Source organism: Myxine glutinosa, chromosome 10 (assembly GCF_964187855.1).
Source record: "Myxine glutinosa chromosome 10, kmMyxGlut1.1, whole genome shotgun sequence".
Lineage (NCBI taxonomy): Eukaryota > Metazoa > Chordata > Myxini > Myxiniformes > Myxinidae > Myxine > Myxine glutinosa.
In genome coordinates, this window is record NC_136270.1 from 20,205,056 (window position 1) to 20,223,421 (window position 18,366).

The 18,366-nt window shown below is 43.8% G+C and overlaps 1 protein-coding gene across 2 annotated transcripts in view; it reads right to left on the reverse strand.

Annotated features, from left to right (window-relative positions):
• Positions 1–18,366, reverse strand: part of MSL1 (MSL complex subunit 1) — a 50,720-nt gene that overhangs the window by 14,662 nt on the left and 17,692 nt on the right. For both annotated transcript variants that reach the window (XM_068127322.2, XM_068127323.2), the window contains exons 2-6: positions 12,110–12,345; positions 11,209–11,879; positions 10,431–10,492; positions 10,146–10,213; positions 5,575–5,699 (exon numbers count right to left, since the gene is read on the reverse strand). In XM_068127322.2, the coding sequence (XP_067983423.2) occupies positions 5,575–5,699; positions 10,146–10,213; positions 10,431–10,492; positions 11,209–11,879; positions 12,110–12,345 (1,162 nt within the window). The remainder of the gene's footprint in view (positions 1–5,574; positions 5,700–10,145; positions 10,214–10,430; positions 10,493–11,208; positions 11,880–12,109; positions 12,346–18,366) is intronic.

Sequence of the window (18,366 nt, forward strand, 5' to 3'; positions counted from 1 at the left end):
CAGTTGGGAGAAGGCACCATTCAAAGCTGGGAGAACTGGAGCAGTTTGCACAAGAAGAGTGGAACAAACTGCCAGTAGAGAGGTGGAGGAAGCTCATTCATAGCTGCAGGAAGTGCTTGACTGCAGTTATTTTGTCCAAAGTCTGTGCTACCAAATATTAAGTCAAGGGTGTCGATAATTTTGTCAATGCCATTTCTTTTTATTTTTTTATTTAAAAGGATTTATTAAGTTCTGAATTAAAAACAAAGGTTCTGTAATATTAACAGTGAAATAAAGAATTGTGGAGACTAAATACTTTTGTCAATTTCAATTTCTTATTTTTAAAGAAAATGTGAGTTATTTGAAAAAGGTGCAAGGGTGCCAATATTTTTGGCCACGAATGTATGATGCAGAAACATGCGTACTGTTTATGTGCATATACAATACATTGTGGTTATATAGCACAAATAATTAAGCCTGCCCCTATAGCATGGGTCAGGAACCTTTTTGACTGGGAGAGCCATAAAAGCAAAATATTTATAAATATATTTCATCGAGAGCCATATAGTATTTTTAACGTATAATAAATTAAATATGTCTTACTTTTAATGCGACTTCTGGTGCTGCATGGTTTTGCTGATGGCCTTGTAGTCTGGTTCATACGTGGTGAGGTTGAGCTTCATGCAGGCGTTGAGGCTTCCATCAGTTAAACATGAGTGTAGGTTGGTCTTAATGTTCCTCATATGCGAGAATGACTGCTCACATGCATATGTAGAGCCAAACATGGTCAATACGGCAATACTCACACAAGTATTGCATTGTGTGGTATGTCACAGGAAGCTCGTTCCAAGTTTTAAGAATCAGCTGGTCTTCAGGTTGAAGATTTTTCATTTCTGTCCACTTGTGTTCCCTCGCCAGCTCTGCTCGCTGTCGCGCAAGACTTTCCAACTCTCCATTAAGTGACTTGAACTTACTCAGCCACATGTCTGATGCCTTCAGGTCAGCAACTTCCAGCTCAAAGTCTCCGATAGAGACCCCGGGGATGCATGTCAGGTCGATTTTGTCCACTGCACACTCATGTGGATGAGTGATGAACTTGAAAAGACCAGTGCGTGCACGAAATTCTCCAAAACGTGCTTTGAATGACTGCAGGAGATTGGACGTAAAGCCAGCTAGCTGCTGGAGATCCAGATGTTGAGTGGAGTCACTTGCTAAGCATGCATCTCTAAATTGTTGCAGTCTTTCAAAGTGCAGAAGACGACCTGTTTCAATGTCCCTGAGAAAGACTTCCAGCTTGCTTTCAAATGCAAACACTGCTTGTTGAAGGGATGAGATTGTATTTCCAATACCTTGCATTTTCACATTGAGCTGGTTCAGATGGCCAGTTATGTCCACGAGATAGTGAAACTGCAGGAGCCAGTCAGTGTTGTCTAGCTCAGGATGCTTGACGCCTTTCATTTCAAGAAAAGTCCGGATTTCACTCAGGCAAGCTGCAAAACGGCTGAGCACCTTCCCCCTTGACAACCAACGCACGTTGCTGTGTAAAAGCAGACCGGGATAATGATTCCCAACTTCTTCTAACAGAGCTTTAAACTGGCGATCATTTAAAGCTTGGGCAACAATAAAGTTGACCACTCGAATGACCAGCGACATCACCTCACCAAGCTCCTGGCCACACGTCTGAGTGCAAAGCGCCTCCTGGTGCAGGATGCAATGAAAACTTAGGATGGCTCTCTTTTCATGTTCACGGAGAAGCGCTACAAATCCTTTGTTCTTCCCCAACATACAGGGTGCACCATCAGTACAGACAGAAATAAGTTTATCCATCGGTAGTTTTTTTTCTTTAGCAAACTCCATGAAAGACGTGAATAAATCCTCTCCTCTTGTTGTCCCTTTCATTGGCAAAACAGCCAAGCTTTCCTCACGCAGTGTGTCACCTGCAGCATACCTGGCAATTATACTGCACTGAGATAGATGGCTAACGTCTGTTGACTCATCTAACGCGAGAGAAAAGTATGTCCCGGCGTTTATGTCCTTAATTTGTGTTTCCTCGACTTGATTTGCCATCATGATGCTACGATCGTGCACAGTTCTTGCTGACAGGGGCATGTCTTTTATTCGTTTGATTATCTTGTCTTTATTTGGGAAGTCATCAAACAGTTCATTGGCCACATCAAGCATGAATGTTTTGGCATACTCGCCATCTGTGAATGGCTTTCCATTCCTTACTATTGCCAAAGCACCCGCAAAGCTAGCGGAATTCCCGTCACCTTGCTTGGTCCACACACGTAGTTGCTGCTGACTCGTCTGCACTCTCCGCTGTAGCTCCTCGCATGCCCTTTTCCTGCTGTCCCCCGCTGGATATTTCGATGCAAATGAAGCATGGTGCGTATCGAAGTGCCGCTTTATATTTGACCGTTTCATCGATGCAATTTTATCATTGCATATTAGACATACCGCAGATCCTGCTCTCTCACCAAATGCAAATTCCTCTGTCCACGCAGCCTGGAATGCACGGTAATCATCGTCTTTTTTTCTTTTCGCCATCTTTTCCGTTACAAGGGTTGAAGCGGATAAACTAGTTGGCTATCTGATAAAATTGATTTCTTCACCTTTACAATGACGCGGACATGCTCGCGAGCCATTGGTTCCCGACCCGACCCACGGGTGACCCGTGACCCGTGAAATTTATCTTCAAAACTAATTTCTGTTTACTTTAAAATGACACAGTATTATTAAGAAATATCACAAGTATTTTAAAATTAGTTCCAAACTGATTTTTAATTTTTTTAATTTTTTTTTTTTCAACTCAAAATTGTCTGGGAGCCATATGCCGTCACCGGAAGAGCCATATATGGCTCGCGAGCCATAGGTTCCCGACCGCTGCCCTATAGGATAGTGTAAGGCTTGACCTGTTGTTGGGATTGTTTCTACAATTGGTGCCGCAAATTTTTAATGGTACCACAAAGTTGCTTTGACCTTGAGTACTAAACCACCACAGAAAAATATTTTTATTATACATTTTTTTAACCTCCTCCACCGGTGACTGGAGGTTATGTTTTCACTCCTGTCTGTCTGTTTGTTACTTGCAAAATCGAAGATTTTTCAAGTATATTGGTCGGTTGCGTTTGTGGTACTGTCTGTCTGTCTGTTATCGACCAGCCTATAGGATATCGACCAGCCTACAGGTCCCAATTCTAAACCGATCGTCACGAAACTTCACCAAATGGTAGAGTTGGTCAAAAGCAAGAAGCCTATTGTTTTTGGGGTCAATAGGTCAACATAGGCCAAAGGTCACCAACTTTGCAAAATTTCTAAAATCCCCAATTTTCATCCGATTGACTTGAAATTTGAAGAGGACTTGCATATCTGGTCACTGAATTCAACCACCAAGTATAATTGAGGTCAACATCGGCCAAAAGGTCATAGGCCACATTTCTAAAATCCTCAATTTTTATCTGATTGACTTGAAATTTGAAGAGGACTTGCATATCTGGTCACTGAATTCAACCACAAATTATATTTTAGGTAAACATGGACCAAAAGGTCAACATAGGCCGAATTTCTAAAATCACCAATTTTCATTTGATTGACCTGAAATTCTAAGAGGATTTACATATATGGTCACTGATTTCAACCACCAACTATTTTTGAGGTCAACATAGGCCAAGTTCTTAAAATTCTCAATTTTCATCCGATTGACTTGAAAATTGAACAGCATTTGCACATCGTCTCTAAATATGGAAACTAACTATTTTTGAGGTCAAAAGGTCAAAGGTCAACTCAAGGTCAACCTTCCAAAATCATCATTTTTCATCTGAAAAATCGTCACTTTTATTCCTATTGACCCGAGCTTTGATCAAGATTGTCAATTTTAATCTTGATGAAATGGACAATTTGCTGTATCAATGGACTTTTTTTTTTCTTCGCGGCGGGGGGCGGATTTTGCAAGTATCGTGCTCTGCATGACGTCTTCTTGTTTGTTTGTTTAACGGTGAACAGGATATCGAAAAAAGTTGTGGAGGGATTCAGACAATATTTCGATATTTGGTGGAGAGGTTAGGTATGTGCCAAGGACAAATCGATTAGATTTTGGTGAAGACCCGGATTCAGATCAGGATCCAAAAAAAAAGGAAAAAAAAGCGATTCTTCACCATAGGGTTAAAACAATATAAACACAATATCTCAAAAAGTTATGCACGGATGAAACTTGGTGGACAAGTTCGTGTGTGACAGGGAAGAATTGATTCAATTTGGGTGAAGAGCTGAATCATTATACAAGATTAAAAAATATATTTAAGTGATTCTTCACCATTTAGAGATGGGACCAAAGACCATATTACATAGCATGATATTTTGTGGATGGGTTATGACAAAACTAAGTGGATTAGTTGGTCAGGTGACAAGAACAAGCCGATTCGATTATGCTTCAGGTCCGAATCCATATCCGGCACATCAGTGGGACACAAAGCAAACTGTTCAGCCTAGTGAAGGTATGCGCTCTACTAAGTGCCGTTCCAGTTCCTCGCTGCACTCCCAAAACCCCCAATTTCCGAATGTTATCAATTTCAAATTGAATCTCGGAGCTGGCTGGGACTTTCGGAATGTAATTTAGCATCAATAATGGGAATAGAAAGTATGGGGGAGGGCAAGAGGATTCGTTTATTTTGACCTTGACCTAATTTTAAGGTCATGACCCAATTATATTCATTTTAACATTTTCCACCAAAACTACATTAAGGCTTGTCCGATCAGAACGAAATTGCCCTCCCTAGATAGTGTAGAGGAAAGTGCATTCACATCATACCTATTTGGGTTTAAGGTCAAGGTCAAATGGTGCTCTGGATTTTTTTTAAAAGAAAGAAAAAAAAAGAAAGGTTTTTCGCCATCACATGATTTTGCCAATGCGGCATCTCAAAGACCACTTGGCTTTCCAAGATGTTCTAGCATCATAATAGTGGGTCTGCACCGAGGTTGTGCACCTGATATTCCACTCCTGTGCTTGTCCGACTTTTTTCAGATTGTGACCTAATTAACAAAAATACCTTTATGCCACCTTTTTTTTTTTTTTGGCCAAAAACACCTTTTTATTCATAACTTGAGTAATTTTCCTCTGATTTTCATAATTGTGAGTTTTATGGATAGATTGTAGAAGGGAGTATATTTTCCTATTTGCTGAAAATTTATGATTTACTCAAATTGTTAAAATAAGTTTGAAGAGGAATCAAATGTGGAATTAAAGCAATAGGAATACTTGAATGATGGGATTTTAAGTGTCCTTACGTAATAAAAAATATATAAATAAAACAAAAACTAAAGGGGGCAAGTATTCAGTTTTCCTTTTTTTTTAAAGGCCAAATGGTCATTTGCAAACTCAGTCATGTACAATGTGAATGTCTTACAAACCATACCAAGGAAACATTCACTCAAAAAATGAAGAAACATAAAATAAGAAGGGGTGCCATTAGCACAACCTCAACAGTAATAAAGCCTAACCTGGTCACATTTTGTCCCACTGCTCAACTGAAGCACAAAAACACTTCTTAAACACCAGATGTCTTAACATACATTTTCCTTTTTCCTAACCCTCCTCACCATCTTCCGGCTCAGGGAAGAACGAGAGCATCTCTGGTTCTGGCTCTGGAACTCCCTCCTTGCGGAATGTCCGCTCCCGCAACTTCTGCAACTGGCGCTGCTCTCGAATCCGCTGTATGTCCCACCTGGAAAAGTACATTATACAAACCCTAAAGCAAGGGGGTGAGGGGGTTTAGGATAACCTGTTTAATTCCCCAAAATGCAATCAATCCAAGTAACCTGTGCAAAAGCCATTCCAAGTAATGAATACACTTTAAACTACAATGGCACTCAGTAGAGCGCATACCTCCACCAGGTGAACAGTTTACATTTTGTATCCTCGAGTAGACCACAAAATCACAATACAGAATCACATTTAATCAAAATCATCCGCCCACAACTTTTTAAGATATCCTGCTATACAGTGCGTATCAAAAAAAAGGTAATCCGAATTCAAGGGGTTAATATGCAACGGTTATTTGCTTTGACAATTTACATGTGCTTTACTAATTAAGAGGAGATCATCAGCTTTCCTTTGATACCTTCCATGCATCATTGCTGTCACACATGACCGAGTACATGTTCATTGAAAATGACAAGTTCAAATCGCATTTTTACAAGTTTGGCTAATCGATGCAAGTCAGGATAAGGCCGAGAAAAATATATTTCCTGTCTCTGGTCAGCGCGCGCATCGATTTTGACCCTGCGCGTCAACAATTGTTTTTTTTCAGATTTGGTATCGACGTTCGCGCACGGTTCTCCCCTACAAAACTGCGTTTAGTTTGTCCAAATCCAACCAGCCGTTCCAAAGATATGAGTAGTTTTGTGTGCCGTGACGTCATGAATCCAATAGGGAAGTTGCATGTGACGTCATCGTCTTAGTCACGTGACCGCTTGGGTGGCAAAACATTGCTTCTGCCACCATACGTCATGGCGGCAATTTGAAACTCGTCTCACATATAAATTGCCCCCTACACGATGGTAGAGAGTTGTTGTGCTGTCGGATGTACAGCCCGATTTCATCCAGACGACACAACGCTAAAACGGTTTCATAGCTGCCTTGACTGCAGCTCTGAGGTGAGAATATGGCTCATGAGGTTGTTACCTTCGCTCGCGAAGTGAAAAGCAGGATTAGGCATTTGGTTACGTACATGTGGAGTGTGTATGGCGTACGTGTGGAGTGTGTGTGGCGTACGTGTGGTGTACTTGTGGAGTGTGTGTGGCGTATGTGTGGCGTACTTGTGGCGTACGTGTGGAATACGTATGGCGTACTTGTGGTGTACTTGTGGAGTGTGTGTGGAGTGTGTGTGGAGTGTGTGTGGCATACGTGTGGCGTACTTGTGGCGTACGTGTGGAGTGTGTGTGACGTACGTGTGGAGTGTGTGTGGCATACGTGTGGCGTACTTGTGGCGTATGTGTGGTGTGTGGCGTACATGTGGAGTGTGTGTGGCGTACTTGTGGCATACGTGTGGAGTGTGTGTGGCGTACTTGTGGAGTGTGTGTGGCGTACTTGTGGCATACGTGTGGAGTGTGTGTGGCGTACGTGTGGAGTGTGTGTGGACCATGGAGTGCGTGTGGCGTACTTGTGGGTCCACACGGGTCCACAGGCAGATGACACAGCCTCGTTTTCTCGCAATACCGCGAAAACGCCTCAACGGGCAAGCTACGGGCGTAAACCGACAGGTCCGTCTGACGAAACGACAGCTTTCCCGCCATGTTGTTTATGCCACCCAAGATGGCGGCCGGAACCGGTTGCCTTGGATGACGCCCACGGGATGCAAGGCCTCTATCGGCTGGATATTGTCATTTATTGAAACGAAGACGTTCTTTGTCGGGTTCATGTGAAGCAACCAGAAGGCCTAGAGAGCTGTGGGTGGTCTCGTTAGTTAGGCCTGGATCCTATCTCGTTTGTCATGAAGTAGTAAGTGTCTGTGATAATGTGGTGGACAGGGAGAAGAGATCATGGGAGACCATCGGCCTGTTAGACCTCTTGCGCATGCGCAATGTTGACGCGATCGACGCATTGGAATGTTTAACGGTACAGCGAGGCGATCTCGAGATCGAAATAGCAGTCTATAATATGCTTGAAGAACTTAATAATTTTCAGAATAAATACATTTTAAAATAACTTAAGCTTGTGTTCATTATTTACAAAAAAAAGGCCTACAAGTCCCATTGGCTGTCTTTAATTTCTCTCTGGACGGCGCCACAGCAGATGACGAGGACCGCAAGGCATGAGGACACAAAAAACACCTCTATATGTGCAATCCATGCTTTTCAAAAAAAAACGAAAAAAAAAAAAAAACATCGCCGCATCAATTCTAGAACTTTGGTCTGACCAGAGACCAGCAATATATTTTTTTCGGCCTAATTGGTGCAAAATGAATGTCAGATGTGAACTTTTCTCAGGAATGATTGGCCTTCATGCACCCACACCTTCAACATGTCCACCTCCCCTTTCAACACAAAGCTCACAGTGGCGGAGCATGCCCTGAACTGCTCGTCTCACCATAGCCGGTTCATTGCGCAAAGCATCCACTTCATGTCGAATACGGCCCTGCAATTCGTCAAGATCACGGGGAGGAGTTACGAACACCTTGTTCTTTAAATGTCCCCAAAGGAAATAATCACATGGTATGAGGTCAGGTGATCTTGGCGGCCATTTCACTGCATGGTTGAGGGCGATGACTCGGTCTCCAAAGAGTTCCCTCAGTCGATCTTGGACAGCGATAAGACGATGTGCTGGGGCGCCATCTTGGGCCCACCAGAGATATCTGAAGACACCACGAACCTGTCGCTCAAAGTTCTCCCCCAGCTGCGGTAAAACTTCATCATTGATCATCTGCAGATACTGTTACCATTGACATTCCTTTGAAAGAAAAATGGTCCGATCACCTGACCACTTCCACAAAGTCCCAACCAAACAGTCCACTTTTGTCGATTCATGTTGGTGTCAAAATTAAATTCTGGGGGTTGTCCTGTCGGTGTATTCAAGCACATTATGGGTATTGACCTTGCCGTCCATGGCGAAAGCAGCTTCGTCGCCGATAACGAGATACCGCAGGAAATTGACATCTGCTTCGCAAGGTGCTATCAACCATCCGGCAAGCACCAGCCTCCTGGCAAAATCCCCTGGCGTAAGTTGATGCCGGATGTGAATCCGATATGGATGTTGGTGGAGGTCCAGTCTTGTGATTCGGTTGAATGTTGCCGTAGGCAATCCCGTCCCATTTCGTCTTGCGCTGGTATCCCTAGGATGCTCCCAAACTTGCTGCCTTACTGCTGCAATGTTCATTTCCGATCGCCCAGTGCGCTGCCTACGATAATTCTCCTTGTTGCGGTTGAGGCTAGTGCCATGCTCTTGGTATTTTCTGACATTCGCCCAGATGGTTTTGGCTGCTGGAGGCTCCCGTTCTGGGAAACGTTCCCTGAAAGCATCACAAGTTTGCTGCAAACTTCCAGTTTGGTGAAAGGTTGTAACCATGAAGGTCCGCTGTTCAGTCGTAAGTTGAACCATCTTTTCAATGACTCAGACCATCTCTAAACCCATACACTGTAGGGCCATCTTAAATACACATCTTATACAAAGGATGATGCAACCGATGATTACCAGACCAGCTTAACAATTTTACATAATCAACTTGGCAGTCGACAAGTAATGCGTCCATTTCAAACTGTCTTGCACCGATTAGCCAAACTTGTAAAAATGCGATTTGAACTTGTCATTTTCAATGAACATGTACTCGGTCATGTGTGACAGCAATGATGCATGAAAGGCATCAATGGAAAGCTGAGGATCTCCTCATAATTGGTAAACCACATGTAAATTGTCAAACGAAATAACCTTTGCACATTAACCCCTTGAATTCGGATTACCTTTTTTTTGATACGCACTGTATATAGTTTTTGGCCCTATCTCCCAAAGGTGAAGAATCACAAAAAAAAACTAGAACGCCACTCAGTAGAGCGCATACTCCCGCCGTGGGTCGAGTTAGAATAATACGATTTCACAAAAGTTTCAGGGAGTAGTTCAGTGGCAACACAAGACAAGACAGACACGACACAGACACACACACACACACACACACACGCACACACACACACACACACACACACACACACACACACACACACACACACGATTATACAAGCCGGATCCGGATTCGGATCTTCACCAAAATTGAATCAATTCTTCCTTGTCACACACACAACAGATCCACCAAGTTTCGTTGAAATCAGTCCACAACTTTTTGAGATATCCTGCTATGTATCATTTGTGGCCCGATCTCCCAATGGTGAAGAATCGCTTAAAAAATTCTACTAGCCGGATCCGAATCCAGATCTTCACCAAAATCTAATAATTTCGTCCTTGTACACATATGCTACCTCTCTGCCAAATTTCGTCCGAATCCATCCACAACTGTTTGAGATATTTTGTTCACAAACAAACAGACGGGTGAAAACATAACCTCCATCCACCTTTGGTGGCGGAGGTAAAAAGTGTAAAAAAATATTCCAGTAATGGTGGAGCAAAGAGAACCAATGTTCTAGCGTCAGAACGGGTTGGGAATGCAAATTATGTTTGTACACACCTCTTTCTTCGCTTTTCATCAACTTCTAATTTTGCGTGTCTCTTTGCATATGTCTCATCTTCTGTGTTCTGTAAGGGGAGGAACGGAATTAAGTCAGCATCCGTTCCGAAATTTGTGCCATTCACCATAGATTTTTAACTCATCACTTTAGGGGAGGAGTGGGATGGTGAGGAAAAGAGTAGAAAGAATGAGAGAAGAAAGAAAAACAAAAAGAAGGGAATATGCAAGCATGGGGGAGAGGGGATGGGAAAAAGAGGCAATTTAGAGCAGAATATATAAATATACCTCAGCCTCATCAATTGGCAGCTTATCCAGTGGCTCACAGACCTTTTCCCGCCACGACGGAACTGCAACAAGTGGAGAAAAACCATAAAAGTGCGGCATATCACACATCAATAAATGCTATATAGCCATGCGGTACAAGGACCGAATGGCATTGCGGCAAACACGAAGAGTACATGGATCGCGCATAGTTTGTTCATTACAAGATTATATGGCGAAATGTGATCTTACACCTTAGCACGAATATCAATGAGAGCTTCAATTTCGAGCACAAGCCGATCGTATTTAGAGTTAACATTGAAAATAATAATTTGTAAATCTTAAATTAATATAAAATAAAATAAAATAAAAACCACAAACAGACATCAAATGTCAATTTTAATAATTATATTTGCTCTTTCTCAGCCATGCTTCAACTTCTAAACAAACTTGCTCTGTAAACAGGTTATCTGCGCAATGTTTAGCCACACGGTGAAAATGAACAAACAACACTGTTCGTACAATGGAACAGCATTGCAGACAATCAAATTAAGTTATTTATACAGTCAGCCTTTAAGACAACATTCATTTAGCAAATATTCATTCTTTAAACGAGTCTGTTCTCTAAATTAAATAAAGCGAGTCTAAACAGAATGCTTCTGCAGAAATCCCCTTATATTCGCCTCTACGGTGGTTTATCATTGCCTCATTGCCTCGTTGTTAAATCGGCCCAATTTAAGCCTCCCAGTTTCCCTGCCCACAGACATCATCATGTTGCCTCCCCTCCCCCCAAGCCACTGACTCATCACTGCCTCGTTCCTGATGAAGTCGTCTCCACCAAAAGATGCCGGCTCAAACTGGTGGCACAAATACATCTCACTCGTACGCAGGAATGGCTCGCCATCATCATAATTGTCATCGTCATAGTCATCATCATTGTCAATGTCTTCTGTCGCAGACACCAGGCCCTGGGTCCTATTAGAACCAGTTCCAGGACGCCACTTTCCACGCTTGCCACGCCGGACCCAGTGGTACGCAGAACGTGGAGATCCGGCAATGTCCTGGCCGACTTCCTCGGACGGTTCCTCAGAATCTGCTGTTGTTCGCTCGGCTAACACGCTATTGCCGGACCCCTTGCGACATTTTCCCAAAGAGGTCTTCGTCAATGCATCGGCCACTATGCGTACATGGTCGGGCTGCTCTTTATTGGCTGTGATGGAATAGGTGTTGGAATTACAGCGTCCATGTCTCTGTCTAGCCCTAGCAGTTGTTCGGGCAGCCCGAGAAGAATCAACCGGCGATGCCTGCGGCTCTGCAGGCAGCAAGCCTTTGGTCCTTGTGCGGCCTTTCTGCTTGGAGCCCTTTGTACTTTGACGCTTTGCTGCCAAGTGCTCCGACGTCGCAGCTTCCAAGCTCGAATCCCCGTTGTGCCTTTTTGGTGGTTGGTCATCCAATGAGTCCGGGGAGTGGCCCCTGTTAGGTGGGGACATACAGGCAAAAGCTTAATACAAAGAAAATCATTTAAATTGCGAGCAACAAAGATGATGATACCAATAGCAGTGAAACAAAGTTAATTCCATATGAATTACATTGGAGCATTTTAACATAAAGCTTCGTCTAATACACAAAATAAATGTCCAATACATGCTTAGCATCAAAACATACTTTGTCTGGAGGAAGCATGGCATCAAAAATAAACCAACCTTTTCCTACTACCGGCATCCCGAGCACAATGCTGAGAAGCCGTGGACAGGGGAGAAGCCGGCTCCTCTTTCACCCGTTCTAAGGATGGTTCTTCTGGGGAAAGTTCACAGTTGGTGTCTAGGCCATCGTGCGCAACACTGCTTGCCCGCGTCGCTGCATTGCATTCTCGCTCCCTGTCAGCTTCCCTCTTGGCAAACTGCGCTTCTTGCTCTGCACTTTCCAAACGAGACAGGAGCTGCAAAGACAACGAGCTCACAGTTGAATAACTATCGCAATTGTACCTTGCAGTTTAGTTTGCACAGCAAGTAGAGTAGGAAACAACAAAGCACATACCTGGAACAACTGTATGGGCATAGCCGGTACCAACGCACAAGGTAAGAAATATGTTCCAAGCAATAATTGAAAGCACAGTGCCCTTTGTCCTACAGACATTAGGGCTCAATATAAACTTTTCTTGTCAAGAGAAAATATATATATTTACATGTGTAGAAACTATCATCATTGTCGTTGTCATCATTATCATATGCCATCCCAATCTATTAAGTAACGCAATTCCCAAGCTATATTCAGTAGCTCCAATTTTATTTTTTTCATCTTTGACTTCCTCGTCCATTTTACCCTCGCCTGAGGAGAAGGTATTGTATTTGAGTCCGTTTGTTTGTCTGATTGTTAAAATGAATGAATGAATGATCGTTTTAAGGCCATTTTTTCCCCGCGAGAGCGGGGGTTAGCCTTGCGGGCCCCATGACAATCATGGTTCCCTGTTTGAGGCAATGTTTTTATGGCCGGATGCCCTTCCTGACGCCAACCCTTCGTCGCCTCTTACGATGCGCAGGGATACGGTGTACCTATTCTAAATCGGGGTACACACCGGGATCATTCATCCCAGCAAGCTGGTACTCAATTTGCCAACCTCGGAAGGATGACAGGCTGAGTCAACCCCCCTGGTGTTAATTCAGCGATCGACCAGGATTCAAACTCAGGATCCTCGGATCCCAAGCCTGCACCCTAACCGCTAATGCCCCCATTCCACTTATGCCGATTGGCCCCGATTAGCCCCGATCTCCAGGTCGGGAGCGATCGGGACACTTTGGGAAAAAACTGGTCATCTACGCTGTATCTACGCTGTATCTACGTCCTAAGTACGCTCCGATTACGATCACTACGCTGTAACCACGCTCATCGTGGGTAGATCGGGTCCCTGAAGACCCGATCGAAGCCGTTTAGAGCCGCTGTGTTCCCGCTCGCGTACGCTGTAACCACACTGCATTCGCGATTGCCGCCGCTCTGACACGATGCATTCCCGATCGCCGCCGATCTAAAACTGATCCAACGCCGATGCTGCCGATCTATTGCCGTTTCAACTACGTCATTCCCGACCAAACCGATCTAACTACGCTCTATTCCCGTCTTTAAGCCGACTAAAAAGCAGATTTCAGGTCCCGATCCGTATAAATAGGGCCCGATTTGCTTGCCGATCATCAGTATCGTCGAAGACAGCCATGGATCAACATCAGAGAAATGGCCGTCTGCAGCTCACTCTACTTCTCCAACAATATGCAATTAATGAAAGAAGAGCTGCTCAAGTGAGAAGAAGAATGAGAAGAAGAAGAAGAGCCCTCAGTTCTGGGTCCGGCCATGGTTGACAGAAGAAAGAAGATTGCAGTTTGGGCACTACGACCGCTTGATGAATGAACTGAGGCTGGAGGACATCAACTCTTTCCAGAACTTTGTGAGGATGCCACCTGCTCTCTTTGATGAAATCCTCCACAGAATCACCCCCAGGATTGAGAAAGAAGATACCAGGCTGAGAAAGGCCCTACAACCTGGAATGAAGCTCGCCATCACCCTGAGGCATCTGGCTACAGGAGACCTCTACCCAACTCTCTCCTACGACTTCAGGGTCAGCAGAAACACCATCGTCAAGTTCATTCCGGAGGTGTGTCAAGCTATCGTTGCAGAGTTCAAAGAAGAAATGGTGAAGTGCCCTACCACCTCAGAAGAATGGACAGAAGTCGCTAATGATTTCGAAAGTAAATGGAACATCCCTCATGTGCTCGGAGCTCTTGATGGCAAACACGTCGCCCTCAGATGCGCACCCAACTCAGGCATCCTCTACCACAACTACAAGGGCTTCTTCTCGATCGTGTTGATGGCACTGGTGGACTCCGACTATAAGTTCTTGTGGGTGGATGTTGGTGGAATGGGACACATGTCAGATTGCCAGATTTTCAATGCTTCGGAGCTCAAAGAGTGCATAGAGAATGAAACCATTGGATTTCCCGACCCCCTGGCCATGCGGAACGATGATGAAGAGATGCCATTCTTCATCCTTGGAGATGATGCCTTTGCTCTCACTTGATGAAACCCTATGCCAGATGTGGACTCTCTCCTGAACAACTCGTCTACAACTACTGCATCTCAAGGGGTCGACGAGTGGTGGAGAACGCCTTTGGCATCTTGGCAAACCGTTGGCAATGCTTGCTCAAGACACTACAACAGTATCCTGAGGTGGTGCGTGACCTGGTCGAAACTGCTATCTGTCTGCACAACATGCTCCGCATCCGGTTCCCAAGTATTCAGCATGCCGAGGTGGACCAGGAGGATTATCGACACAACATCATCCCTGGTGAATGGAGAGATCAAGCCAACATGTTAGAGGTGGAGCAGGCAGTTCGAGGTAACAGGGACAGTGTAGAGGCCAAGCGTCAGAGGGAGGTACTGAGACTCTATTTTAACAGCCCTGCTGGTGCAGTTCTATGGCAGGAGAGGATGGTGAGACATCATTAGAGACACTATGGGAAGGAGTTGAAAGACATTTTGGAGGACATTGTTGTATTGTTATGTATTGCATTGATAATGATTTCTATTGATAATCATGTGACAATAAACATTATGAAACTTGATATTCAATGTTTGCCTTGTGTTGGTTGGAAAGGGAGAAGTTATTATTGCTGGGTTGAGGGGATGAAAATGCATTGCAAAATGAAAGGTCTTCAAAATAAAAGCTAAAAATTTGACAGGTTTTTGCTGGGTAGAGGGGATCAAAGTTTGCATTCACTTAATTAAAAGGTCATAAAATTAAAAGCGGTAAAATTGATCATTAATAATATTTGTTTAACTTGTACCGCTTTTAATTTTAGACCATGGGGTTATTGGGCAATGCAATTTGGCTCATGCAGTTATCAATTCCACTTAACAACGTTGACAAAAATTGTCGTGTCGAAATACTTGATCGGGTGAGGCTGATGCAATCCGGACCGATTTATATACAGCGGCTTTGATCGGCATTGGAGCGGGACGGATCGGTAACGATCGTCGTCGAAACGGCACAAGATAATCCTCCCGCTGCAACGACGCTGTAATCACGATCAAGCCGTTCTAACTACGATCAAGCCGTTCTAACTACGATCATTCCGATGGACTACGTTGCATTCACGCTGTAATCACGATCAGTCCCGCTATTTCAGATCGGGATGGAAATTTTAAACATGTTTAAAAAATCGCCCCGATCTATTTTTTTGTCCCGAGCGACAAAGATCGAAGACGTTCCGTTTACGATCATGCCGATTGATCCCGTTCCAAATAGGATCGTTCCCGTTGTGCAGATCGGGGTCGATCGGCATAAGTGGAATGGGGGTATAAGCCAACACCAGGCTCTGCCTGTTTGTCTGCACAGAATAAATGATTTTCTCTGCAACTGTTGGTCCGATTGACAGGAAATTTTCACCATAGGTGCAACTCCACCTGTAGAATTTTAAAATTATAATTATGACGTCATACATCACATGGTATGGCCACCATCTTGGAAAAAACGAAAAACTTCGCACCTCTATCTCCGAAAGCACTGCATAGAAAAAATTGAGACAAGGCTCATTGTAAAGAACTCTCCATGGGGAATAAAATATGTTAATGATGATGTCATAGATGCCTCCATTATGACATCATAATTTCGTTCATGCTGAACATATCGTCAAACCTGTCATATATCACAATCGCCATGCTCTACCTTTACGTTTTTCATTCAGTGTAAAACACAAACAAACCGATTGTTAAAATGACCATCAAATATCGAAAGCATAGACGTTATGAATCTTCCAATGACACATAACTTGTAGACCCAGCAGGAAGGGTCATGTTATGTACCCAACCCTTGTGGGGTGTATAGATTACAGTAGATCTTGGCTCAGTTCTGTAAGTAAAACTTACCTCAGGGATGTCGTGATTCCTCCAAATTTCTTTGTTTAATGTTATAAACGGCATTAGCGACTGTTTAAAAAGCTAATCATATGTTTTGTGGTTTATAATATTGAACAAGCCCAGCTACGCCGCTGTTAGATTCCGGTCTTGTTTTTAATTGCTATATAAAAATATATATATTTTAATACAATGGTACGAGCTGCTTCCTTTCTTGACGTTCAGCATTTAAAAGGATATAGCATGAACAATGCTGGAAAGGCAATGGCAAACCACCCAAGATAAACCTTGCCAAGAAACTGCTTTGGAGGCATTCAACTCTCGAAAAGTGTATGGTACGTCAAAATCAATGAATAATGTCAGTATGTCAATAAAGTACATTATATTAGGAAACGTGAAAACGTTTAAAAACTTTAAAAAGAAAACGTGAAAGATAAGGAAGTTGTTGTGGTAGGAGGAGACCTAAATGGACAAGTGGGAAGGAGTATGGACGGTTTTGAGGGAGTTCATGGGGGATACGGATATGGTGTGAGAAATGGAGAAGGTGAAAGGATTTTGGAGTTTGCTGATGGAGCCGATTGTTGATTTGTAATACTCAGTTCCAGAAAGAGGATAATAAGCTTGTTACATACACGTCAGGTGGGTCGATGACAACCGTTGACTACCTGCTGGTGCGTAGGCGAGATAGAGGGCACCTCTGGGACACAAAGGTGATCCTGGGGGAGGAGGCTGTTTCACAGCCCCACTTGGTTGTCTGCGACATAAGGGTGAAAGGTGCGAGGAGAGCTCGGTGGGTGAAGTACCAACCGAGAATGAAGGAGTGGAGGTTGAAAGAGGTGACAGTGAGGGAGACATTAAAAGAGAGGCTGAGTATGGTAGATTGGTAGAGGATGATGTAGTTGAGCTTGAAAGTGGTTGGATGTCAATGAAAGATATAGTCTGTTGGGAGCCGTTGGTGAGGTATGTGGATGGACAAAAGGACAACCGAGGCACTCGGAAACATGGTAGTGGAATGATGAAGTTGGAAAGAAGATTGACGAGAAGAGGAAGAAGTTCAAAGAGTGGCAGAAGGCGAAGGGTATGGGGGCAGAAAAGGCAGAGCATGAAAGTTATAAGGCAGCCAAGAAGGCTGCAAAGAAAGAGGTAGCAAAGGCGCAGGAGGCATGTAGGAAAATGTTCGGAGAACGCTTAGATTTGGAAGAGGGTCAGAGAGCGGTATTCAGGATTGCAAAGCAGATAGCGAAAGAGAGGTGTGATGTGATGGGGGTGAGTTGCTTGAAGGATGAAGTGGGACAAATCCTTGTGGACCCAGATGGAATTAAAGGAAGATGGAAGAGATGTATGGAAATACTGTTGAATGCAGAGAATGAATGGGATGGCAACATAGAGAGTAACCCAGTTTTAGGACCGGCAGAGAAAATAACCGAGAAGGAAGTTGAGGAAGCGATAAAAGCAATGAAGAGTAGAAAAGCGAGAGGGCCGACGGGAGTTGTGGGAGATATGTTGAAGGCAGCGGGAAATTGGGGTGTGAAGAGAATGACAGAGATGTGCAATCTGGTGGTGAAAGAAGGCCGCATTCCAGTGGATTGGGAACTGAGTACCCTCGTCCCTCTATACAAGGGGAAAGGTGACCCTCTGGACAGTGGCTCGTATCGAGCGATAAAGTTATTGGAGCATGGAATGAAGGTATTGGAAAGGGTGTTGGAGAGGAGGATAAGGAATAAAGTGAAGATTGACGAAATGAGTTTGGATTTATGCCAGGAAGAGGAACGACAAACACGCTGTTTATTGTGAGGCAGTTGCAGGAGAAGTACATGGAGAAGAGGAGGAAGTTGTTTCTTGGGTTTGTTGATCTGGAGAAAGCATTCAATAGGGTTCCACGTGAAGTAGTGACATGGGCATTGAGGAAGTTAGGAGTGGAGGAATGGTTGACCAGAGTAGTGATGGCAATGTACAACAGAGTGCGCACAGCTGTAAGGACGAAGGACAGGAACAGTGGTGAGTTTGAGGTGAAGGTGGGAGTGCATCAGGGGTCGGTACTAAGTCCACTACTATTTGT